At 44.5% G+C, this 26803-nt stretch overlaps 1 protein-coding gene across 3 annotated transcripts in view; it reads left to right on the forward strand.

Annotated features, from left to right (window-relative positions):
- TRPM8 (transient receptor potential cation channel subfamily M member 8) overlaps positions 1–26803 on the forward strand; it is a 91507-nt gene that overhangs the window by 42629 nt on the left and 22075 nt on the right. For 2 of the 3 annotated variants that reach the window (XM_054679580.2, XM_063790885.1), the window contains 7 exons: positions 450–562; positions 965–1181; positions 10350–10441; positions 11936–12077; positions 13215–13386; positions 15851–16028; positions 26488–26678. In XM_054679580.2, coding sequence (XP_054535555.1) covers positions 450–562; positions 965–1181; positions 10350–10441; positions 11936–12077; positions 13215–13386; positions 15851–16028; positions 26488–26678 — 1105 coding nt within the window. Of the gene's footprint in view, positions 1–449; positions 563–964; positions 1182–6585; positions 6677–10349; positions 10442–11935; positions 12078–13214; positions 13387–15850; positions 16029–26487; positions 26679–26803 lie in introns of those variants that run through there. The other variant, XM_054679578.2, reaches the window with a different exon arrangement.

The raw sequence follows: 26803 nt of genomic DNA on the forward strand, positions 1-26803 counted from the left end.
GCGGTGGATCACCTGAGGTTGGGAGTTTGTGACCAGCCTGACCAACATGGAGAAATCCCGTCACTACCAAAAATACAAAAAAAAAAAAAAATTAGACAGGAATGGTGGCACATGCCTGTAATCCCAACTACTCGGGAGGCTGAGGCAGGAGAATCGCTTGAACCTGGGAGGTGGAGGTTGTGGTGAGCTGAGATCGCACCATTGCACTCCAGCCTGGGCAGCAAGCGTGAAACTCCGTCTCAAGAAAAAAAACAAAAAACCAAGTTTTAAATTTTTTTTTTTTAACACTGCCCCTTAGAATCCAGGCAACTGGTATAAAAGAATAATGACATTAATTCAAAGAGCTGTGTATTTTGGGGAAAGTGTGGGGCAGGGAAGAAAGTTTGCATGGCATCCTGCATACAATTGTGTTAATAAGGACCTTGTTCTCTGTCTTTGTTTCCCTGTAGAATTTTCTTTCTAAGCAATGGTATGGAGAGATTTCCCGAGACACCAAGAACTGGAAGATTATCCTGTGTCTGTTTATTATACCCTTGGTGGGCTGTGGCTTTGTATCATTTAGGTACAAACCAAGGCACATAATCGTGTGTGAGTGTGTGTGCCAGTGTGTGTACATGCATCCACATATGTGTGCTCTCATGTAAATGATTAAAAAGCCTGGAACTTATGATGTTTACATTGTTGCCTATGAATTTGGTCTTGTTTCTCCCCTGACTTTTCCTGGGTTTCCTCTTAAATGGGTAGGGGTGGGGTTGTGTCTTTAATATCTGGGGCAGAATGCGGATTTGTTAATTGCAAAATGCCAAGGATTTAATTGGGGTTGGGTCCATCTTAGGACACAGTTTTGCTCCCATCTCTTCCTCCTGGCTATGGGTCTGTATTTATCTATGTTTGGAAGGAGGGGAGGGCTGTGCCCATCCCATGCTTGCAAGGATGCTGACGATGCCCTTATCTCTGGGTCCAGGAAGAAACCTGTCGACAAGCACAAGAAGCTGCTTTGGTACTATGTGGCGTTCTTCACCTCCCCCTTCGTGGTCTTCTCCTGGAACGTGGTCTTCTACATCGCCTTCCTCCTGCTGTTTGCCTACGTGCTGCTCATGGATTTCCATTCGGTGCCACACCCCCCCGAGCTGGTCCTGTACTCACTGGTCTTTGTCCTCTTCTGTGATGAAGTGAGACAGGTAGGGCTGCCATGACAGCAGGAACCCCCTCACTTCCTCGGTGGGAGGCATCTTTCTAAAGCCAAGAGGATTAGAAGTTGCTTCTGAAGTTCAAAAGTCATTATTTTCCCAAAATAAATGTTCTCTTTGGGTGCTAGTCCATGAGTGTGAAGGTGCATTTTCATACCCTTAGTAATTCAGTAAGGTCTCCTAGTACCAAGTTTATTCTTTGCTCTCTAATGAATGTTAATTGATGGAGATGAATTAGTCAGGAATGGGGGAGTGTTCAAAGAGAAGAGAGACCCTGGATGATAAACCCACTGCTGTCATCAGGAGTGGTTTGTGTTCCTGCCATTACTGTGGCATGATAAGTGGCAGGGAGCTGGCAGGACTTTTGAGCTAAGAGCATCTTAATGCCCAGCATGTCAGAGTGACAATGTTTTAAAGTTGTGTAAGTCCCTGTGGGTCTCAGGGAGCTGGTGTGAATTATTCATGGTGCTTTTCTGCAGTTTCTTGGGACCTTCATTTTTTGGCGTCGTCTCTTTACCGTTGAACCCAGAAGTCTAGCTCAGGACTCATGTGTAGCAGGCACTTGATTAGTAATGGTTGAAAAAATAAATGTTGATGGTGAAATTGGTGTTATTCCTAAACCATTATGAAAAGTCATCCCAGAAAATCCTTTCACACTTAGCAGTTTACAAATTATTTGACAACTACTGTTGTTGTCGTCACTGTTGTCCCCTCTGAACCTAAATGCAAAAATACATCAATTCAGCAAGTGTGTGCTAGGCACTTACAGTTTCCGAGGTAGAATGCCACGTGCTATGATAGATCTGGAGGGGGCAAAGAGTGCTGTTCTTGCCCTTACAGAGTCACTGACTCGTGTAAGAATCCTAAGTTGGCTTAAACTTTCATGCCAACTCTGATAGACTTTTTTTTAGTGACTTCTAGCCATCCTGGGTTGAGAAAGAGTCCAAGGGTCTGTCTGTTCTCAGCGGGAGAGCGTTTTGATCGATTAGTGATGTCTGCCATGGATATGACCTAGGGGAAGAGTCCTGACACCAGTGCCCTGTGTCTGACTTTCCTTGCCTAGTAGGTCTGAGGTGCAGATGGGGAATGGAGCTGGGATGGAGGTGGAGGAAGTGTGTCTGGAATTGGTGGGTTCTTGGTCTCACTGACTTCAAGAATGAAGCCACGGACCCTTGCGGTGAGTGTCACAGCTCTTAAGGTGGCGCATCTGGAGTTTGTTCCTTCTGATGTTCGGATGTGTTCGGAGTTTCTTCCTTCTGGTGGGTTCGTGGTCTCGCTGGCTCAGGAGTGAAGCTGCAGACCTTTGCAGTGAGTGTTACAGCTCATAAAAGCAGTGTGGACCCAGAGTGAGCAGTAGCAAGATTTATTGCATAGAGCGAAAGAACAAAGCTTCCACACTGTGGAAGGGGACCCCAGTGGGTTGCCACTGCTGGCTCGTGCAGCCTGCTTTTATTCTCTTATGTGGCCCCACCTACATCCTGCTGATTGGTAGAGCTGAGTGGTCTGTTTTGACAGGGCGCTGATTGGTGCGTTTACAATCCCTGAGCTAGACACCAAGGTTCTCCAGGTCCCCACTAGATTAACTAGATACAGAGTGTCCACACAAAGGTTCTCCAAGGCCCCACCAGAGTAGCTAGATACAGAGTGTTGATTGGTGCATTCACAAACCCTGAGCTAGACACAGGGTGCTGATTGGTGTGTTTACAAACCTTGAGCTAGATACAGAGTGCCGATTGGTGTATTTACAATCCTTGGGCTAGACATAAAGTTTCTCCACGTCCCCACCAGACTCAGGAGCCCAGCTGGCTTCACCCAGTGGATCCCACACTTCCCTGCAAGCTGAGGGTGCCAGCTCTGGCCTTGGCCAGCCCAGAAAGGGGCTCCCACAGTGCAGCGGTGGGCTGAAGGGCTCCTCAAGTGCCGCCAAAGTGGGAGCCCAGGCAGAGGAGGCGCCGAGAGCGAGCGAGGGCTGTGAGGACTGCCAGCACGCTGTCACCTCTCAGAAGCGTAAGGTAAATGACTCATGTCAGTGTTGAACAGCAGGATTATCAGGCTTCACCTACCAGCAATTCTTCCCCCAGGACAGGGCCCTGCTATGTGCAGGGGATTTCCCTAACTTCGGATCAGCCGCATGGGAGTCCCATGCACTGCCCTGGGAAGTCACAGCTCTGCCCAGGCCATGCCCTCGGCATTAGTCTGTAGGGCTGCCAAGATGAAGCACCATAGACCGCATGGCTTTAATAACAGAAGTTCATTGCCTTATGGTTCTAGAGGCCAGAAGTCTGAGATCAAGCTGTCAGCAGGGCTGACTCCCTCTGGAGGCTGTGCGGGAGACTCCGTCCTAGCCTCTCCTCTAGCTTTCGGCGGCCAGCTGGCAAGCTTCACCATTCCTTGGCTTGTCGATGCATCCCTCTGATCCCTGTCCTCATGGGTGACTCCTGCATGAGTGATTGTGTCCAAATCTCCGCTCTTCCTGGGGACATTCATCGTACTGGATCAGGGGTCACCCTACTTCAGCATGACTTCCTCTTTACTTAATTAGTTATATCTGCAATGCCCCTGTTTCCAAACAATGTCACATGCCAAGGTACCGGGGGCTAGGACTTCCATGTTTGAATCTTGGGAGACACAATTTAACCTGTAACACCTAAAACGAGTCTCTTTCTCTTAGCTGCCATCCTACTTCCTAGCTCTGTGTTGTGCCTTGCTATGTATGTGTCAGCAGCAGCGAGGGAATGGGAATAGTCTGTCTGAGGGAAGCAGAGAAAGACTGAAGGAGATTCATCATTTAAAACAGGGTGGGCCCAGACCAGAGTGAGGAAGTGAGAGAAGCAGCCCTCATCCAGCTAGGAGCCCTGGAGCCACGGTGCGGGAGCTCACTCTGGGTGAGGCCCTGCGTTTTCCCTTCTCCCGACCTGGCGTGGTTTCCTCCACTCTCACTTGTGGTTGACCATGACAAAGACCCTTTTCAAAGGCATTTCAGGGACAAAAAGACAGCATTCCCAGCTTAGCTTTTGCAAGAGGGAGGGGCTGAAAAGGTGAGACTGGGGGCTTTGTAGCACTGGAGGGGGAAGTGTCCCAACACCCCCTACCTCTCACTCCCTCTGAGGGACTGGCTGATGTCTTATCACGGACTGGGAACAACTGGGACAGTGTTTGCCCCACAAGTGGGGTAAGTGCCAAATTTTTTTTGTTTTTTAGTTTTTTTGTTGTTTTTTTTGAGACTGTATCTTGCTCTGTTGCCCGGGCTGGAGTGCAATGGCGTGATCTTGGCTCACTGCAACCTCCACCTCCCAGGTTCAAGTGATTCTCGTGCCTCAGCCTCCTGAGTATATGGGACTACAGGCACGCACCACCATGCCCAGCTAATTTTTGTATTTTTAGTAGAGATGGGGTTTCACCATGTTGGCCAGGATGGTCTCAATCTCTTGACCTTGTGATCCACCCACCTCGGCCTCCCAAAGTGCCGGGATTACAGGTGTGAGCCACTGCGCTCGGCCACCAAAAGGTTTTGACTGGTCTGTGGAAATTTTTAACCTTGGAGGGCAGCCCGCTGGTTCCTGGCAGGCCTTTTCTGGCACAGCTTCCTGGAGAGGCAGCTGGACCACCTGGGAGGTCACACAGGCCTCCAACCCTTGGTGGTGACTCATAGGCAGGATCTTGAGCTCTGTGGGGGCAGCAGAGTTTGCTAGAAGAGGCACAGCGTCTGTAGGAATGGGAGCAGCACACTGCATGACTCAGGCGACCAGCCTGACATCTCAAAGGTAGCCATTGAGTAGAATCAAGTGACAATGGATTCATAGCCTGGTGGGGAAATGAGTCATGAGCACAAATTAGCAGAGAGAGAGAGAGACAGAGAGAGAAAGAGAGAGAGAGAGGCAGAGGAGAGAAATGTGGAGGTGGGGAGGGAGTAAAAACCATCTGGAATTGCAAATGGCTGGTACAATAGTAACTTACTGAATTTTTTTTGACCTGCAAGAGGTTATTTAGAGAATAAGAGGATGGACGTCTGGCATGGTGCCCTAGTGCATCTCTTCTTGCATCAACCCCACTGGGAGGTTCTTTGAGCTTTTCCAGTTCCTAACACATACTCTGTTGTTGCTCAGAATTGCGTGGCATGGGAATGATTTGATTTAGGTGTTTATTTCTTATTCACATTTGGTCCTCAGGGGCTAGCACAGGTATTGGCACTGACACGTTTCTGACAAGCGTGTGTGTTTTTAGTAAATGCATTGATGAAGCATGGTCTTCATAGTTCAACTCAAGGGCTGTGTGCCCTGGAGTGGCCATGGTAACACTCAGGAGACCAGCGCTGGGGAGCTGCAGAGGAACCCTGCCCACAGCCCCACAGGCAGGAGCTCAAGGGTGTTCTCTGGGGCAGAGGGTGCTTTGGTAGCCTCTTCTCAGAACGGTTGATGAAAAGTCAAAAGTCTTTTTTCTGCTACTTTTCACCCCTCAGGCTCCCAAACATTTCTCTACCTGTCCCTGACCCTGCCTCCCTTGCTGCATTAAGGCTCGGAAGCTGCTGTGCAAGTCCAGATGTTGTTTGACTCCTTTAGGCATCTAAAGAAACCAGAGGCTGGGCGTGGTGGCTCCCGCCTGCAATCCCAGCACTGTGGGAGGCCAAGGCGGGCGGATCACCTGAGCTCAGGAGTTCGAGACCAGCCTGGCCAACATGGCAAAATCCCGTCTCTACTAAAAGTACAAAAATTAGCCGGGCATGGTGGCGCATGCCTGTAATCCCAGCTACTCTGGAGGCTGAGGCAGTAGAATCGCTTGAACCCTGGAGGCAGAGGTTGCAGTGAGCTGAGATTGCACCACCACACTCCAGCCTGGGTGACAGAGTGAGACTCCATCTCAAACAAAACAAAAACAAATGAACAAACAAACAAAACACGCACACACAAAAACCCAGGAATCTGAGAGAGAGGACTTGTTCTGGGTTGCTTTGGAAGGCAGACCTTGGCCTAGATGGAAGCTGCAGGGAGATTTGTCTTGGCTTCATCCAAATATTTCATTCATGCATTCTTCCTTTCAACAAATACTTCACACCCCTACTTTGTGCCAGGCACTGTTCTAGACAGCAATGGACCAAACAGACGAAGATCTCTTCCCCTATGGAGCATTCTACCAGTTCCTGATGATTTCCGGGAACTTTCGAGGACAGGAGATGAGCATCGGCAAGCAGCACTAAGTGGGCGAGTCTTACACTTACTGGGAGGTTGGCCCAGAGGACTTGCAACAGTAAAATCCGAAGTCTGTAAATCACAGACAACTCTGTGCCAATTTCCTGTGTGCATTTAGCTACTAAGTCACCTGTTTGGGTCATGCGGGAGGAGACTCAGGAGAGGTACATTTTCCTTGGAGAAAGGCCCTGGGCAGGGTTAGCATGAGGTGTTTTTGCTCAGGGAGGACACAGGGCAGGGACATGGGGTGGGAGTAGACAGGGGCAGGTGCGCAGGAGAACTGAGGAAGGACAACGTGCTGTGAGTAATTCCCAGGGGCTGCGGGAGGAAGGGTGGGGGTCTGGCTGACCCCTACCTATTCTGTCTGCCTTCATTGTGGGTGATGCTGGATATGGGGGGATGCTTACTAAGTATCTCTTCTTGTTATTTTTAAGAACGATCTTTGAGTGGGCCACTTTTAACTCAGCAATCCTGGGTATGAAAGCAACAGTATGGGAAGCACCCTGTGCTTAGGGTCAGCAGTGTGTGTTCCAGGTGGCTCTGCCATCCGAGGGCTTTTCTGGCCTTACAACTCTGATTCTGGTACATGAACAGGTCTGTAGAACATAGCCATGGAGATTCTTATCGTTAAAAGAATCCGACACTTGGGGTCACTGTTTCTCTTCTGGTCTGCAGACTCATGCATTTGACATCCTAAATGGGATTGCTTTCCTCTAAGAAATAATTCTGCTGGCTTGATGCTGTCTTAATTAACCTAGTTTACACTTGGTAGGGGAAAAAAAGAAAAAAAAACCCAAGCAGGGTGTGACCTGATTTAGATTGTGTCTGATTTAGATTGTGTCAAAAAGTCATGCTCTTCCGTGTGTACCTGTGTCCCTTTGCCTGAATGCAGATGTCGAAATGCTGATTTGGAATTTTGAAACGAGGCAGTCAGTAAGTGCAAATACAGTTGCTAAATAATCCTTGGGTCTGTTAAACAGACATTGGGGATGTTTATTTAGAATGGGATGAGTCCCATCATGCCTTCACGGAGGGCACCATTCAAATTTGTGGCATGTTGAATGTCCAAATCCTGACAGAGGTGATGAAACAGTGTCCTGGGATTTTACAAATACAGCCTATCCCAGGCATTCTGCTCAGAGAAGAGGCCTCTTTTCCTTTAAAAACATGTTATCTCCCTGCGATGGTAACTTGGAGCCTCAGAATTGACCTATTTCCGATGTCGCTCTTCATGTAGGTCAGGCTTCTGCAAGTCTCCCGGGCTGAGGTTGGGCTGGGGCAGTGCCTACCTGCCTCCCAGAGCAGGGCATTAAGTGGGGAGCTAGCAGCAGGGAGGGCCTTTCCCAATCCCCCTTATCTTACCAGGCACCAGAAGAGCAAATGGTTGTTGGTGAGGGGTCCCTCGGGCTGCTAGCACCAGCAAAGCGGACAGTTCCTGTGGCCTCCCCCGAGGAGCCTGCCTTGGTTTCTGAGCCTAGGCAGAATGTTTGAACTGAGTGAATAGGGTGACAAGAATGTTGACAATACATTAGCAGATCTCTTGTCCTTCATTATGGTCCTGATAATAATGGTTATTGGCAGAGACAACTGTAACATAAATGAAAATATCAAATATATTTTAGCTATATGGCAAGATGTATCTGTTTCCCCTCGATTTTTGTCCATTTTTATTTTATTTAGTTTTATAAAATCACAAAGTAATAATGCTTATCACAAGTGGGACTACATAAAGACTAATCCTGCCCAATCTAGAGTATAATCTTCCACGACCTTCTTCATGCCCATAAAGATATGAACGTATGCAGGTGTTTTGTTTGTTTTTATCCACACAGAATCCTACTGTGTTCATCACCCTACAATTTGCTTTTTTTTTTTTTTTTAGAATTTCTCATGGGCATTCCTGCAAGTTAATCTTAGACGTAGATCTTGTTTTCAGCCTAGTTTCTTGTAAACACACATATTTCACAGAAATGGAATATTATAGTGTGTGTGTGTGTGTGTGTGTGTGTGTGTGTGTGTGTACTTTTTAAGTTGAGCCTTTTTTTCCTTCTTTGTTAGTCTCCCTATGGACTTTCTCAACCTTTACTCTAAAGACAAGGCCTCTCAAGCTATGTTAATAAACTGCTGTGTCTCTTTCTGCTTTTATTTGGTCCATGTGCTATGTACACACACCGTATTACATCAAACCTGAGATGTCATTTTTTTCACATTTTAACATCTCTGAAACTGCAATTTCTTACAATCTGAGGTTTAATGAAATAGGGTAGGCATACGTATGTTTGGGGGCTTTTTTCTTCGTTCCTGGTTTTACAAAAACAAGATTCTGTTTCCCATACTTTTCTGCATTTTGCTTTCTCTTTTACTTTGTGGAAATCTCTTCAAGACAAATGACATCACTCTGTTCCTTTTTAAAAACATGATTGTAGTATATTCAATATTCTTTGAATGATGGACCACATCTTTTTCCTAGATTATGCTTTTCCCTGCAACAAAAATGCTGCAATAAACATCCTATTTACTGAATAAAAAAGAGAGAGAGTTTAGCCTTCACACAGTGACTGGACTGTTGACACACCCCACGGTGCTGCCCCAACCTGGGGGATTTTAACATTTCCTGGGTGCTTGATTTCATAGTGCCCTCACCCCCTTGGCCCACGCAAGTTGCTATTCGAATTTATAAATGAAGGAAAGGAAATGCTTCTTGAGAAATGAATGATGTGTCTTGAATCCCTTCCACATCTGAGACTGTAGGACCTCTGTGGGATCTGAAGAAGCAGAGTGATGTGGGGAGAAGCAACTGACTCGGGCTCAGAATCATGAGGTCTGCCACTTGCTGGGCGAGTTCCTTAGCCTCTCTAGGCTGTGATTTCGGCAGCAAAGTAGGAAATATAATATCTAAATATCAGATGGACTCCTATCGGTGAGTTCATTTAGTAACATTAAGAAGTGCCCTCTTGCTTTGGTGACATTTCTTTGATGTTATTTCCCCGCCTTGCACAAGTGTTGGTTTCCTTATGTGAATTCACGTAGGGCCTCGGTCTCATCCTCATACCGATCTTTGTGTCATTTCTTTTCAACGTGTTTAACATCTGTCTTTCCCACCAAACAGTAGATTCCTTGAGAATTAGCATTGAACCTAATCCAATGTTTCTGTGTGCCGGGAGCCTGGCACAGGTGTTTGGAATTCCATGTGCTCTCTGTAAATATATTTGAATGGATGGACAAATGAAAGGATTAGCTGGTCACTCTGGAATTACCCAAATCCAGTTTATGGATTGATTTAGGAGCCATGCAGATGTGGTCTTCTCCTTTCCCTCTTCGGGAAAATGCTAAAAGAGAAAGGATACTCTCTGTTTATTTCAGTGTTTTCCTGACATACTTTCTTCCAAAGAATCATGACCAATACATACACGTCGGTCCCTGAGGCACACTGTTCCTGTCAGTCCTTTCTGCGACCACATCTGTCCTCACAGAAGTTATATACAGCACCTATGTGCATATTTTTTTAAAAAAAGATTTCTTTTAATCAAGATGTTTTACTGCCATGTGGCAGAAAATTTTTACAGTAATGACACAAATCTATGATGACAACAATATGAGTAATACCCTCTAGGACTGTGTAGTGCACAGCCTGTACCACTGTACGTGGTGGCTGGACAGTCTACATCTGCCTACGGAGGGTGTACTCACCCTCTGCAGGTTCCTCTTGAAAAAATGGTGAGGATACATCCATCCTTTTTCCTGACTTTGCCAGCAGACATGAAGAGCAGAACAGCCAGTGTGCCACCTACTTTCCAATCCTCCTGGATTAGCGTGGGGCACGTGGTAGGGCTCACTTGGCATATGAAAGAATAAACAAACACGTCATTGGCTCAAAAAGGAACTGGAAGAAAATGAGTGGACATTTAAAAATCTGGAAATGGTTGATATTTCCAAGCTGCTGATGTCCCTCTCTGTCCCTTTCTGTACGCAGTGGTACGTAAATGGGGTGAATTATTTTACTGACCTGTGGAATGTGATGGACACGCTGGGGCTTTTTTACTTCATAGCAGGAATTGTATTTCGGTAAGTAGTCTCATCACTTTTCCTAATTTTCCGTGTTTTGACTACAAAAGTGGAGAAAAGCTCTGCAGACATTTCAAACCCAAGGGAAGTCTATTACTCATTAGAGATTATTACACAAGACCATGGTGTCTGCTTTATAGAGATACAGCTTGGTTGTCGTGAAGTTGAGTCCCCTCTCTTCCCCCTCCCACGGATGTGTAATTTAAAAGGGGTCCTGCATGATTTTTCTCTTTGTTCTTACAGACTTTGGGAATAATTATTTTTTTCAAGTAGAGATGAGGTTTCATCATGTTGTCCAGGCTGGTCTCAAATGCCAGGGCTCAAGGGATCCACCTGACTCAGCCTCACAAAGTGTTGGGATCACAGGCATGAGCCTCTGCACCTGATCATGGGGAGAAATAAATAGAAATTGAGAACTTTGATTTGAATGCTGGCTGTGGAGTCTGCCCTTCCAGTTACAAGCGTATTTCCTCAATGGCACAGCCGGAGTGTGGGATTAGAAAAACCAACCATAAATTACCACCACAAAAACAATGTGTATTCCACATCGTAGAGAGATTAGGGTATGCCCCAAACCATGGTTTGCATTGCCTAGCCTGCATCCTAACTGGCCTGTCGTCCCCAAATAGCTTTTAAGATAAAGCTAGCAACTGGGCATGGTGGCTCACACCTGTAATCCCAACACTTTGGGAGGATGAGGTGGGAGGATCACTTGAGCCCAGGAGTTTGAGACCAGCCTGAGCAACATAGTGAGACCCTGTTTCAATTTTTTAAAAAATATAAGGCTAGCAATTACATATGAGTAGTACTTTCAAATGATGTCATTTTGTAAAGAATCTTAACCATTCATATTTACACTTATACAGAATGAGATGGTTTACAATGAGTGTTCACCCTCCAATTTGAATGGGGTAAAAACGTCAATTTCCTCTTCAGATAGCCTCCCTTTCTGGTTGGGTTTAAGGTTTCAGCATTTGAGCCACAGTTGGTTGGATATGATTCTAGATCACTCCAGTTAGAAAGCACAGATGGCTTTCAATGAGCACATTAGCAGGTGGTTAGATAATCAAATGATCTGGTGCAAATGAGGTAAGTTTCATTAGGGGAAAGCTGGCAGGGTGAAGTCCCAAGTGGTTATGGGGGTGGGCTGGGGGTTGGCATCGTTATAGAAGCCTTGTGAGCCAGGGAAGTTAGCAATAGCATGGTTAGGTTCTTGCAGTAGTGTGTGAGGATGGCGGGCTAAAGAGACAGGAACCTCCGAGAGCTCAGTTTGGTGAGATGTCTTTGCTTTTCATGTCTTTTCATGTCCTTGACTCTACTTGAGGCCATGAAAGCAGAAGATCATGGCCTCTGCTGGGTGGTGTTTCTGGCCTATTTTCACTCACTCAACCTTCCAGCTCTTGCCTGTTTCTTGAAATTGGGTTATTTTTAGAAATAAAACTTTGGAATGTTTTGTCAATATCTCATGAATTCTGTTCCTTCTTTTCCCCCTAGGCTCCACTCTTCTAATAAAAGCTCTTTGTATTCTGGACGAGTCATTTTCTGTCTGGACTACATTATTTTCACTCTAAGATTGATCCACATTTTTACTGTAAGCAGAAACTTAGGACCCAAGATTATAATGCTGCAGAGGATGGTAAGAGTCAAGAATATTTGTAGTCATCATTTTTCTTGCGGGGCCCAGAGTTCTTTTAATGGTCGATAGGAGGATTTTGTCCTTAGAACGACTGTTGCATTTCACCATCAGTAACATTCGCTTTCTTTGATGTATTTCATCAGGGGCCTCTCCCAGGTTAAAATTTAATGAAAGATGGTTGTGAGGGCAAACAGTGTCATTTAGTGCATTGTTAACAAATAACCTCATACTTATTTAGATTTTATACTTCACAAGTTACTTTCATTTGAGTCTTGACAGTTTGCTAAGAGTGTAGGCAGGGGAGGGACTTTTATGCCAATTTGATACCTGGGGACAGTTGAGTCCAAGGAGGAGTGTTTGTCTAGAGACAAGCAGTGAGCTAGACGCATAGTGAGGATTGGAACCTGAATCATGTAACTGTGTAATATAGATACAGGGAAAGGCTATAGCAGTCTCGTTATATACACGCAATAGAAAGAATTACACATGGATGGTGTTGCTTTCCTAAACTTGTTTTCCAGATGACCCAAACCTCCACTGTTTCTGTCTTTAAATCAGATGAGCATTGAGATGAGCTCATCTGGAAGCTCCATTCCAACACTGAGATTCTTTGAGTTTGTGGTTTTAATTCAAAGCATTTCTGGGACATCCAGTCACCATGAAGTCATGCTATGTGTGCACAAAATTAAAAAAAAATTAAACGGTCCATTCTTGTCTAATAAGGATAGCTTTTGTTTTCCAAACAAGCAAATAAACCAACAAACTACAAAAATAATTTTGGGGTTAAAAGTGTATCAAAATCATGAGGTACAGGGACAGAGAGGTCCTCCAAAACTTAGATTCCTCCTTTGCTCTAGAGCTGGGCTCCCACTCAGAAAGCTGCTGTTGCTGGGCTGGTTTGGACATCAGCAAGCAAAAATGCATCAAACCGGTTTTAACTCTGGAAGACAGATGTCTTAAGATCCAAATATGATGATGACCGCTTTTGTCAATTAGTCAGTGAACTCTGGGTGACTTAGATGCTCTGAGCCCTGGAACCGCTGCTCTTCTCCATGGTCCACTGAGGACGGCCGGGCCGGGGGGACTTGCCGACTGTGGGCACGGTCCTGACTCTGCTCTCCTGTCCTCCCCCGACAGCTGATCGATGTGTTCTTCTTCCTGTTCCTCTTTGCGGTGTGGATGGTGGCCTTCGGCGTGGCCAGGCAAGGGATCCTTAGGCAGAATGAGCAGCGCTGGAGGTGGATATTCCGTTCGGTCATCTACGAGCCCTACCTGGCCATGTTCGGCCAGGTGCCCAGTGACGTGGATGGTAAGCCTGACTTGGCTCAGATGGAAACAGCTTGGAGGAGGCATTTGCTCCCTGAACCAACCCCCAGGGCTGCCCCGGAGACCGCGCTTCAGAAGCACGCATGTGAAACGGAGTCCAACATGACAGAGTAAAAACTCACTCCTCAAAACCTCTTCTTTGCTCTTAAGCAAGATTTTACATCAGCCTTGCAGATGGTGCCCAACATTTCAATTTTTAAACCTTTTTAAAAATAGTGATTCTGATATTTTCAATTAACAACGTGGCAATTGAAGGCAACAAGACTTACTAGTTTAGAAACCAGGGTTGTGAGTTGTACTCATCGATGTAACAGAGTGGCTGGGCTCCCATTTCTTTCAAAAAGAGCAACATTGGAAAATCCACATTGGAACCTGGAATTTAGACTTCTGGCATGCGTTAGCCCACTGCCAACTGGTTTTTGGAGGCAGGCTGATGGTGGCACAGATGGTTTTAATTTGCCCACACCCGATTTACAGAAGGAAAGTGAGGGGCTATGTAAATTGTGTGTTTTGGATGGACGGGCTGAAGCATCTTTAGGATGCTGACAATAGCCTTGGCTTGTCATTTCCTACCCTACCACGATAAAACCATCCTGATGGTTTCCCTGAGCCAGAGCCTGCTCCTCCTGGTCACAGTTCTCTGTTCCTGTTGTTTTCTCTGTTATCCTCCCGGCCTCGTAAGTCTCTCTGGCCCCATCTGCTGAAGCCTCTTCCAAGACCTTAGAAACAGCTCTTTTCCCCTGCAGTGGTGGAAAGGCACCTTGGTATTGTCACTCCCAGTCTGCACACTGTGCCTGCCGCTTTACAGAAGCAGACGCATTTCATCCTCATAACAACCCTCCACGTCCATCATTTTAGTTCCATGGGGATCTAAAGAGGAATTGGCAGGCGGGGTTCAGATCCAGGGTAGCCACTCATGTGCTGTGTGCCCCCGGGAAGTGACTCCATTTTGCTGTCTCTGTTTCATGGGCACAACTGGTAAAGCACCATCTTCTCTACAGGGCCTCTCACTGGCCGGTGTGACCCCACACATGCTCAGATGAGGATCTCTGGCACGGAGCAGCTCTCAGAGGCCAAACGTTTGTACCCACTGCCCCCTCCTCTGAGATTTCTCAGACGCACCTTGGCACATCCTAATAAAAGATTCTTGATGCCCACTTCCAGACCCAAACTTCCCCCGATGCCCTCCTGTGAAGGTCTGCTGCCACCGTCCACACAGTTGTGTGAACAGAGCTGTCAGAAGCCTCATTGTTGTCCTTAACACCTTCTCAGATTTCATTCCCCTCTATTCAATTCATCCACTAGTTTTGTTGATTTTTATCTCCTAAATGTTTTTTTGAAATCTGTTTTTTCCATCACCACTGCCACCCCGTGAGCCATCCTCGTCGCTTGCCTGCCTGAGTCTTAGGCACAACCTCCTCACCTTCCTTCCCCTCGAGCCCCTTCTGATCTGTGCTGCTGCCAGAGCGATTCTTTGGAAAAGGGAATCTGATGTGTCATTCCTCTGCTTAAAACAGCCTCGTGGCTTCCCATCACTTCAGTGTAAAGATTTTAAAAATAGGCCGGGGATGGTGGCTTATGCCTGTAATCCCAGCACTTTGGGAGGCCGAGGCAGACGGATCACCTAAGGACAAGAGTTCAAGACCAGCCTGGTCAACATGGTGAAACCCTGTCTCTACTAAAAATACAAAAATTAGCTGGGCATGGTGGCATGCGCCTATAGTTCCAGCTACTCGGGAGGCTGAGGCAGGAGAATCACTTGAACCTGGGAGGTAGAGGTTGCAGTGAGCCGAGATAGTGCCACTGCACTCCAGCCTCGGCATCAGAGTGAGATTCTGTCTGAAAAAAAAAAAAAAGATGTAAAAAATTAATATGTCTGCTCCGTGCACATCTTATTCTCCCATTTCCACTGATGTTTACAACCCCCACCACGGGGCCTTTGCCCATGCTGTTGCCTCTGTGGGGTGCTCTAAGCTCCCAACCTCCCCATTAGTTCATGTTCCTGCTGCTCATCCTCTGCTCTCAGTTCTGAGACCCTTCCTTCTTGGGAAGCTGCTCCTGGATGAGTTGTCTCAGTTTATGCTTCTCAGAGCACTGTGCGTGTCCTTCTTAGCACTTTACATGGACTGAGACTTTAAATGTGTGTGGTTGATTATCTGCCTATCCAAAGAGGCTGGAACGTTCTTGAGGGCAAAGAACATGTTCACTTGGCCCTTCCTTTTATCTTGATCTTAACAAAGCCCCTTGTTCTTAGTAGCTGCTCAGTAAATATGCATTGAGTGGATGAACAGGTGATTCTAAGGACTATAACTTGTTTGGACAAAGTGCCTTAGACGAAGGCCTAAGACATTTCATGACCACTGACATGTTCTTGTGGCCCTGGGAATGCCATCGCTCTCACCCCTCCAGAGGGTCCTCACTTTGCCTGTTGGTTTCTACATCCTCAGGTACCACGTATGACTTTGCCCACTGCACCTTCACTGGGAATGAGTCCAAGCCACTGTGCGTGGAGCTGGATGAGCACAACCTGCCCCGGTTCCCCGAGTGGATCACCATCCCCCTGGTGTGCATCTACATGTTATCCACCAACATCCTGCTGGTCAACCTGCTGGTCGCCATGTTTGGGTATGTGTTCAGTCACATGTTCACTGATGTCCACCCTGGGCCAAGCCCCATGCCAGGCTGGAGGTGCTGGGAGCATCGCAAAGGTCCCACCCTTGAGGAACATACTTTAGAGATCTTTTGGGGGATTGGTGGACTGGAGGGAGTGGGGCCTTTTTAAAGGGACCATATTAAAAATATAAGCTGTGCCTTGAGTTTATTTGACACTGAAGACAAGCACCTGTGACAATCTTCATCAAATCCAGACTGCATATTTGGCATCCATTTAGCAAGCTCTTTGGAGCTCCATGAGGTTGGTACCAATATCACCCATTGGTGACGGAAATGTAGTTTAACTCATCTCCAAAGTGCCTTATATGTTATGGGGCTCAGTGGTATGGATTCTAGGATTACAGGACTCAGACTTTAGTTAATTACTGTTTTAAATTTTTCAGTTTAAATCAGAATACAAAGAGCAGAGACTGGAGAGTGACTCTCCTTTAGGGCTCATGCCTGATGAGGTTGGAGGGAATAATATTGGTAATTCTCCTTTATATATTTAGAAAATGATGTTTTTCATTTCCTCTCCATCTTTCTTAGGAGGGTTTCAAAGAGCCCCAGTGGTAGTTTCAGTGGGACAGCCTTGGTTTTATATTGTTCCTTCAAGGTATATCAGCATTTTAAGTGCACAAATCCCATCACGGTCAGAAAGAAAATTAACCAACAAATATGCACATTTAATACATTATCTGTTAAACCTTTGGGTGGAAGGGAACTCTTTATTCAAAACCAGAAACCTAGAAACTCTGAATGAGAAGATAAACATATTTGATTATATAAAACAGTTTTATATAATTGATAAATTAGGGAAAATGTTTGCAATGCATATAATGAACAAAGGCTTTTATCTCCTAATATAGAAAGAGCTCCTGTGAATTTATAAGAGAAAGACAACTCATAGAAAACTTGTCAGAGAAAATAAATAATTCAGAGAAAGAAAAGTCCAATGGCCAATAAGCACATAAAAAAGGACTTAATCTTGTGGATAGGAAAGTTCAGGTGGAAACAATGAAACGCTGTTTTAAACCCAGCAGATGAACGAAAGTTAAAGGGAGTCTCTGGTGTTGGGATGATGCTGGGAAATGGACATTGCTACTGGGAACCTGACTCACTTCCTATTCTTAGGAAAGTACTTCAAAAATAGTTATTAAAGGAAAAACATGCAAACCTCTGTCGGAACTCTCTCACATCTGGGAATCTATCCTAAAGGTGTATGTACAAAGATGTTTATTAGATCGCTATTTGATGTCTATCACTAGGGAGAGGCTAAAGAAAGTGTGCTGTATCCACACTGTGGAATATTATGCCGCTCTTAAAAGACAAAGTTTGATCTATATCTGTTAACTTGAAAGAATGGTATTTTTTAAATATAAAAAACAAATTGCAAATTAATTTTATGGCATAATATTGTTTTCTAAAAATAAAAACATGGACTTTAAAAATCAAATATATACTTCGCTGGTTACAATGATCGCACATTACATTCATAATTTAGAAAAGAATATAAGGAAAAGACAATTGTCAAATAGAGCCCTGAGATTCCAAGATGCTCAAGGACTACAGATGAGGGTCACCTGCCTCATTTGTCCAGTGGCCTCCCCCTGAGCAGGGCTATGTGGAAGCACATACCTCTGGGGACATCACATAGCAAAGGGGCTGAGCAGTGTGTGGCCATCTGGTCTCCCAGTGTCCAGAGATGTCCTTCTCCAGTCCACTCCAGTCTTCTTTACACTGTGACCAAAAGTGATGTTTCTAAAACATCACCGATATAGTTTGGCTGTGTCCCCACCCAAATCTCATCTTGAATGGTAGCTCCCATAATTCCCTCAAGTTGTGGGAGGGACCCAGTGGGAGATAATCGAATCATGGGGGCGGTTTCCCCCATACTGTTCTCATGGTAGTGAATATGTCTCACGAGATTTGATGGTTTTATAAGGGGAAACCCCTTTTACTTGGCTCTCATTCTGTTTGCCTGCTGCCATCCACGTAAGATGTGACTTGCTCCTCCTTGCCTTCCATCATGATTGTGAGGCCTCCCCAGCCACGTGGAACTGTGAGTCCATTAAACCTCTTTTTTTTTTTTCTGTAAATTGCCCAGTTTTGGGTATGTCTTTATCATCAGTGTGAAAATGGACTAATGCAGTCATTGTTCTGCTTAAAATTCTGGAAGGATTTCAATATTTCCCTACAGCATTCAGGATAAATTTCAGTCTTCTCAGCTTCCCCACCATGCTCATCCCCTGCTCTCTGTCCCCTGGCAGGCCTCCCATATGCTCCTCTTTAAACAGGGTGATCTGCTATGCCTGATGCTTTGCACATACTTGTCCTCTGTCTGGATTGCCTGTTCCATCCCAAACTTCTCTTCCTGCCCAGTTCCTGCTTGCCCTTTACAGAGCCAGGAATCATCTTTTGCCAGGGTGGTACCTGATGGCCTCCCCACTTCACACAGAGACTCTTTGAGCCCCTATGGCATTCTTTTACTTGCAGAGTAACAACCTTCTCTCCTTGAGAATGGTGAACTCTGGAGGGTGAAGATTGTGCCTGCCATCTCAGCACCTGTCACTTTGTGGGTTTGTTCAATGAATGAAAAAAATGGGTTCTTACCCATGTTTAGTTCATTATTTAGTTATTAGGAGCTTAGCTTCCTGGTGTATTATATACTGAGAAGCACCAATGGTGAGTAACACATCAGCAAGAGAACCATCACATAAAGGTTTAACATCTGCTCTGTGCCAGGTGCCTGGGCCATGAAGATTATGTGGCTGCTAGTTCCACATGGCCCTAAGGAGGGAAGGTGAAACTCTCCCTCACCACCTAGCTGGTGGCAGGGAGGGACTTGAGGATCCAGAAGCCTGTCTGACTCACAGGCAGCCAGCCAATGTCATGATGTCCAAATAGTGTCCAAACGTCAGAGGGGCCAACATCTGAGCTGCAGAGAGAAGCAGCAGGTTATGGGTGATTATGTCTCCACAAGAGAGGGAGCAAAACAGACCAATCCCAAAACCTGAAGCAAAGGCGAGGGCGAAGTGGGATGGCTTCAGGCTTTTCTTTACAGTGATAAGATGTCATAGCTACACTGGATAGTCCTGTAAGAACTTACCACTAACTATATTTAGAGACATTAAACAAAAAGACCAACAGCTCCTAAAACCATGGCCTTTGAGTTATGCTAACTTGGTAAATCTCAGCGAGGCACATGGTAAAATATTTAGAGCTTTTTTGAATCTATGCACATGAGCTGTCTGAAGGAGCCATTCACGAGAACTGGGCACTTTTGTAATCCATTACCTGCATTTTGATAATGAAATGATTGAATTTGGAGCTGAGCAAGATGGGAGCCTCGTCTGTCACTTTCAGGTGAAGGAGATGAAGACCCAGCAGCTCAGCGTCTGTGGTCCTGGCCGCGCGTTATCTGGCTTAACTCAGGTCTCTTCCCCACGAGGCCAGAGCCACTGCATCACATCCTACTGTTGCCCCAGTCAGTGCTTAAGTGTGACAGCTTGCAACATCCCTGTCCTTGGGGAACCTCCTCGATTAGCTCCGGCTTAAACCAGAGGCCTTTTCCTGGCTAATACCTGTCTGGGGACACCAGAACAGCGAGAGACGCCGTGGTGTTATCCTTAGGTTAAATCCTTGGAACACTGTTTCTGATCATTTTTAAAGTTGTTCAGGGCTTACTCTGTGAGCAGATGGCCCCAGGCTGTGACCCTTCCCTGGCACCACATCAAAATACTCATTTAAAAGCTTAACCATACACAATGGCAACCTTATTAACTGCAATGCAAATGTACCTTTGGGAATTCTGAAGGAGTATTGGAGTGCTCTCTAGATGGTATTCAACAGAGAAAGGAAATGGACGTGAACATCTGTGATTATTCTACATTAAAATTATCGATCACAGGGCCTGTGTGGCTTATCAGAGGCAGGAAGTGAATTTAAAGTCAGTAAATGACTCCAGGTCGACTTACCAGGAGCTAGGGCATTTATAAGCATTGTGTCCTGAAGATAAGCTCACCCCAGGCAGTTCTGAAAAGGACTTGTCAAACATGTCCTGCTGTAGAATAATTTCTAAAAATGTTTTTCAGATCTTAGGAGTAATATAAACATGCAGAAAAGTAGAAGGAAGAAAATAATGACCTGATACAAACTAAAGGTTTGAGTGCTGCGTGAACAGTCTAAGGGAGGTTATTGAATTGGGGTGAAAAGAATAGAAAGAAGAGCGCAGATAATTGTAATAGTAACAATAGCTAATATTTATTGAAGCTTTCCCATGCTGGGCACAGGTTCAAGTGCTTTACAGGGGTCGCCTCATTTAATTATTACTCATTTCTGTGTAGGTGTGTAGCCGGTGGGCTAGTTCAGGTTCTTGACTTTGGGACAGAAAAGAATTTGAAAGTGAGTCCAAAGCAAAATCAAGCAAGAGAGTTGATTGCAAAGCCAAAGTACACTCTAGCAGCTGGTCAGAACGGGCCACTCAAAGGCAAGACAGCTCTGTCTAATACTGGGGGATCTCCCTTTATGGGAAATTTTTATGATTATTCATGAAGGGGTGGTAAGGGGTGTTGCTATTAAGCATGTTAGGAGTGGTTTCTTAGGTCCACATGTGCAGTGGCTGTACATGCTAGTACATCCATTGCATGTCTTATAAGCATTTTAAATCTCCACCTGGGGGTGTGTTTTTTACTATTATAATGAGCACAGGTCAGCCCAAGGACACTAATCACGGGTTTCTGTGCTAGCACAAATGTGGGGATTTTTCTCTTCTGCTCCTGCCTTTTTGCTGTAGGGTGTTCTAACCACGAGCTCAGGATGCGGTCTGTGCACTGTTAGGCGATTTGTTCTCTTCATCAATTTGACATGTTTCTTGTTTCCTGTCAAGGGAGGCTCTGACCACCTCATCTAACCTGCCTCAGGTGCAGCCTTATTGCCATTTTACACGTAAGGAGTGGGAGGCAGATAAAGGTTAAGTCCCTGATGTTAAGGGAAGAGATGACATGGAAACATATGAATATAATATATGTAATATAATGTAATACAAACAGCATGGAGAGGCTATTTGCAGAGGAGGGAGTTATTAATTGTGAGATTGTTGGCTGGGGGAGCCTAGGATCTGCAGCAGCAGCTAGGTGGAGGTGATGTTTGCTTGAAAGATCATGTACCCAGAGCCCCAAGTATTGGTAGGAGAGGTAGAAGCAGGGGAGATAATGTTAGTCTGGGGAGGAATCAGCATCCGGGGAGGGTGGAAATGTAGGCAGGGGCTAGGTTATGGAGAGTCTTTTATAGTATATTAAAGAATTTGGACTTTTTCCTGAAGTTGAAGAGAAATGTCATGGGTCTTTGTGCAAGTATATGGCAAAGTCTTAGTTGGTTACTCTGTTAGCAATATACTAACCTGAATTATCAATTCCAAAATCAGTGTGATCCAATCGCTTGTCATCTCTTACTGCTGGCTGTTATTGGCTTTGTACCTGCTTTTTTGATGTTGCAGAATGAGAGGGGAACCAGGATGTGTTACACAGTTTAACATACACACCAGCGCATCAGAGAGAGCGAAAAGTCAGTGTCACCACGGGCCACGGGGCAGTACTGGCTAGATACTGCCTGTGTGCTGGGGAAGGAGCGACAAAGGAAAATCCATGAAATCTACGCAAAGTTTGGAGGAGGTGTCCATCTGATAGGGAATTAGCTGACAAGTTTCTTGTATTTCAGTGTATTTGAAAATTCTGCCATTGTTTAAGCATCTACTTTTTCCTTGTGAATTTTTTGCAGACTTTGCATTCTGTTCTGTGGATCTGTCTTTGTATTTTGGTTTTTACTACCAAATGGCTTTGAGTACTGAAGTATTTTTTTTTTTAGGCGTTCTAACATCTGTTGTACAAGTTTCCCTCATTATTCTTATTCAAAACTTTTCTGGCATTTCTTGTATATTTAATTGTACAGAGGAGCCTAAGGCTTATCTTGTGAATTCTTTCTTCTTTCTCCTTCCCCCAAAAATTCTTGTGAATATTATTATGATGATGTTAGGTTTGTAGAATCATTTAAGGGAATTTGGCATCTTACTATTGAGAAGAAATGCTATGATTTTCATTTATTCAAACATATATAATTTCCCAGTAAAGTTTTATGGTCTTTTTCATATGGATCTGGCAGATTCCTTGTTAATTTGTTTCCAGCCACTTATGGTAGGGGGAAAAAAGTAAGGTACTTTTTCTATTATGTTTTTTCAGTGACTACGTTTTGGTACGTAAGAAGGTTATTAAAGTTTTCCTTATTTATTCTGGAATGAGTCTCCTTACTAAATTACTTTTCTTTTTTTTTCTTTTTATCATGTCATGGAAAGTTCCTCCTCTTTTTTGTTTATTAAGCTCCTTTCTCTTTCTCTTCCTAATCAGAAAAGGATGTTATATGTTGCCAGAAGATTTCTAGCAGTTATTGAAATGCTATTTTTCCCTTTGATCTAGTATTATGATGCATTGTACAAAAGATGAATGACATAAATTTTCTTAATATTTAGTCATCCTATTCCGTGGTCATGGTGTGTTATTCTTTTAAGGTACTTCTGGACTTCATTTATGTACAAAGTGATCTGAATTCTAAACGTCTGTTCCCTCTTGGTACCATTTCCACTCTCAGTGAGTTTCTGAACTGCTGTCCCTCTGCATGGCCTCTCCTTCCTCCTCCTCTCCTGCTCAGCTGGTTTCAGGAGATGGACCTCAGCTGTCACTGCATGTCTCCAGCCAGCTGGGTGTTTGCCAGGGACAGGACGCCAAGGGCACAAGATATCGCTGGAGATGCACAAAGGGAAAATTGCAGAATTCTCTCAGGGACAACACCAGATGGCCACTGGTTGTCAAGGAGACTTTAAGAACCACCTCAGATGGGGCGGGTGAGACCCTGGGCATGAGAGATGGTCTCTAAGCTGCTACGATGCTTGCTTTGCTGAGGGGGTGTGCACGTGCTGGCCCAGAAAATCCTTTTCTGCAGAGTTCAGTCTCCCCTTTACAGAATTTGAAAACAATGTCTACAGAATATAAACATTGTTTTAGGAAAGCAGGTGGAAGCATCGCTCCATTAGGAGCCCCCCTCTGGAGAACCCTCATGTCTATTTGGCTGAGTCCTGGACTGACTTGAGAGAAAAAGAACATTTTGGAAGCTGCTGCCATATGGGTCAGCTGTACCTTGGTGTATAAATAAATCTCAGCCTAGCCAATCCTGAATATGCATTATTTATGCAAAACGGCCTTTGGGTATTAATGTCCAGTTATCAGCTGGTTCATTCACACCCCCTGGGATGCCCATAAGGGTTCTTGCTATTTGTCTGGGAAAGCATTGCTGCTCACTGGATCCACCTTTGCCCTTGAGGTACAGAGGAAGCTACTCTTCCAGCAGGAGGGGCCGTGCAGTCAACCCAGTTGTCCTGAGGAACAAATGATTGGTGACCTATGAGGCAGAGCTCTTTAAAAGTAGGGAATGATACAAACACAAAGCCTTATTCATGGGCACTGGCCTACGTGCACTGTAGCTCAGGGATCACAGACTTTCTCTGTAAGGGCCAGCTAGGGTCATTGGTCAGATGTGTCAAAAGAAGCAGTATTCAGTGATGCTGTACCCACCTGCACCTCCCTGCTTTGTAAAAGCCATTCTTAGCTCATGGACTGTACAAAAACAGGTGGGGGGCTTGGCTTGGTCCCAAGTTGCAGTTTTCCAATCCCTATTTTAGAAGATCTAGAAGATATGTTTTTCCCTGACTCCAAGTGGCCACTTAAGCCATGATGCAATAAATCTCTTCCTACTTGGACTCTTGTGGGCTGTGTTTCCACTCTGAGCTCTCTGAGGAAGATGGGGGGCCCACTTGCCAGAGAGAATGCTTTCCCCTGCTCTGAGCATCCTGGAAGTTTCTCCTTTCAATAGGACTTATTGCTTCCTTTGGAATAATACCTCGGAAAACAACATCAATGCACAAAAATAGATGCAGTTGTTTTGATTTTTTCTTTGGTGTTAGAGTTTTGGGAAGTCAGTATAATCCATTTTTTGACTAGATATATAGTCAAAGATTTCTATTTCCTTTTTTGAAATAGAGCATCTATTTCTTTTTTGGAAATACAACATTGCTTAAAGTATTTTCACATTCATCTCTTCTTATTTTTAGGTTAAATTCTCCAAACTCGAATATTTCAAGTTACTTCTAGGGACAATAATTTGAATGGTAATAGTTGTTCTGGCCCAAGTAGTAAACTGATTTCTGGCAAGTTCTTAGCCTGAACTTCCCTAATCGGGGGCTGCTGCATGCACACCTGTCTCGTTGCAGCCGCAGAAACATGCAGTGCATTTTGTAGGCAACAGAACCAGCTGTGGACTAGAAAGGGTGGATGATGATGCTTGCTATTAGCCTCAAAGCAGCCTGACCTACATTTGGAAGAAACGCCAGGCTGGCTGCTAGATTTGACTGGCTGCACTATAATACATCCCAGTCCTGGCTGTTTTTCACCTAAGTAATCTACCACTCAGGGTTGATGTGAGGATCAGTCAACCAACCAATTTACATGCATAGCTTAGGAGCTTACATGGAGGAGATGTTTAATAAACAGAAATCCTTTTCTTTTAAGGATCTCACCCTGTTCAAGAGGCACTTGCTACAAGTCTGCCTTACATGGGATCCAGGCCCTAGTGTAGATCGCAGAGGTGTTCCATTCATCATTAAACACCAAGATAAACAAAGCTAAACTTTAAGCAAAGCCAATAACCATTGTCTGTGTTGGTCAGTGTTTTGCGTAGGTATCTGACATTTTTTTTTGCTTAAGATATTTAAGTCTAATGTAATGTAATGTACTAAGGTGCAAGAATGAGGTCTCATAACATATGTAATCGATTTTTCTGCCTGACTTTATTGAGGATGTTCCCCAGAATTTGGATAATTTAATGCTTCCCCCATCAGGATTTGCCTTCAAACAGTTCATTGCACCTCTTTGGCTCTTGAAGGGATGATTTGATATTAGCAATAAAAATGTCTTGGATGGTTGAACTTTGCAAATTGTAATATGCTTTGTAGTTATCTAAAATGCTAAGCTAGCAAGTGGCCCAGTAAAATCCTTTTGAAATGAAGCATATCTCAAACCCATTTTTTGAAATAGAGCATTGCTTAAAACATTTCCTGCTCCCCTCTGTGAGGTGGTATCATGTAGCAGCGAAACAAATAGACGTGGGGCTGGATTGCGGGGTCCAAATCCCAAATTCAACACTTCCTAACTGGAGGACTCAGACAATTCACTTACCTTTGTTGTGCCTCCATTTCCTGATCTGTTCATTGTAGATGATAATAGACATCATAGATAATAGACATACATCAGAGAGTTGTTTGTAGATTAAGCCAGTTAATTTAAGCAGACTGCTGGAACAGTGTCTGGTTTATAATAAGTGTTAGCTATTTTATAGTTTTGGTTTAATTTGTAACAGAGAAATCCTTGGCATTATCAGTTTTGGAGTAAGACACAAAATAAACATTTTAATCATTATGGAAGTAATTCATACTCATTGCCTCATGCTGGAAAGCAAATGGAAAAGAGACTAAACAGCACTCAAGACATGATGCCCAAGGTGACCGCCATTTGTGGTTGATCTATTTCTCTTTGTGAATTGAGATCTGCATAACAAAACCGTATTGTAAGTACAAGTTTGAGCCTAATTATTTTCACTTAACATATATGATAAGCATTTCCCCATAATAAAACAATTATTCATAACTTTAATGGCTGCATAATGTAATCATGTTGATTAACCGTAATGTGTGACACATTTTCTTAGTGATGAACATTTAGTTTCTTTCTTTCTCTTTGAGTAGGGGGTGGGGGCAGCTGTTACATATGGTGCTGGTGGCCAACAGTCATGCATATATATTCATTTACATATATATTTTTTCTTAGTATTTCCTTATTCTTAGGGTAGATTCCCAGAAGTAAAGTCATTGGGTCAAAGGGATGAACATTTTTAAGGCTCTTGATAAACACTAACAAGCTGTTTTCTTCTCAGGCTGTTTACACTTAGACATGGATGAGGGCCACCATGCTAGTCCCAAGGGTGTTGACATCTTGGACCACTTTGTATCTAACATCATAAGAAATGAATAAAAAAAGAGAATCATTGAAAGATCTTGAAATAAAATAATTTTAAAGTTTGTTGAGCATTTTTTTGTGATTTAAAAAAAAAAAACCACCAAAAGCCAGACACACTTTTGACCCAGCATGAATTGAAGATCACTTTCACTTCCTGCTGAGTTATTTTGGCTCGTGTATCAGTCTGGATTCTTCTCTCCTGTCTAGACTTAAGCTATTGCAGTAATAGCTTAATACCACTATTGCCATACTTGGCAGTTTAGCGATGAGGCATGCGCAATGCTAAGTCTTGGCCTTCTCTCTTCCCTCACCAGCTACACGGTGGGCACCGTCCAGGAGAACAATGACCAGGTCTGGAAGTTCCAGAGGTACTTCCTGGTGCAGGAGTACTGCAGCCGCCTCAATATCCCCTTCCCCTTCATCGTCTTCGCTTACTTCTACATGGTGGTGAAGAAGTGCTTCAAGTGTTGCTGCAAGGAGAAAAACATGGAGTCTTCTGTCTGCTGTGAGTGGTTTATCCATGTGTACTTGGGATCAGAAGCAGCGATTAATTTCAGGGAAGGATGCCTGGTGTGTATCTCAACAGGAAGGAATTATTCACAGATCTTTCACTGTTCACATCTGTACATC

The sequence above is a fragment of the Pan troglodytes genome, chromosome 13 (assembly GCF_028858775.2).
Source record: "Pan troglodytes isolate AG18354 chromosome 13, NHGRI_mPanTro3-v2.0_pri, whole genome shotgun sequence".
In the NCBI taxonomy this organism is placed as follows: domain Eukaryota; kingdom Metazoa; phylum Chordata; class Mammalia; order Primates; family Hominidae; genus Pan; species Pan troglodytes.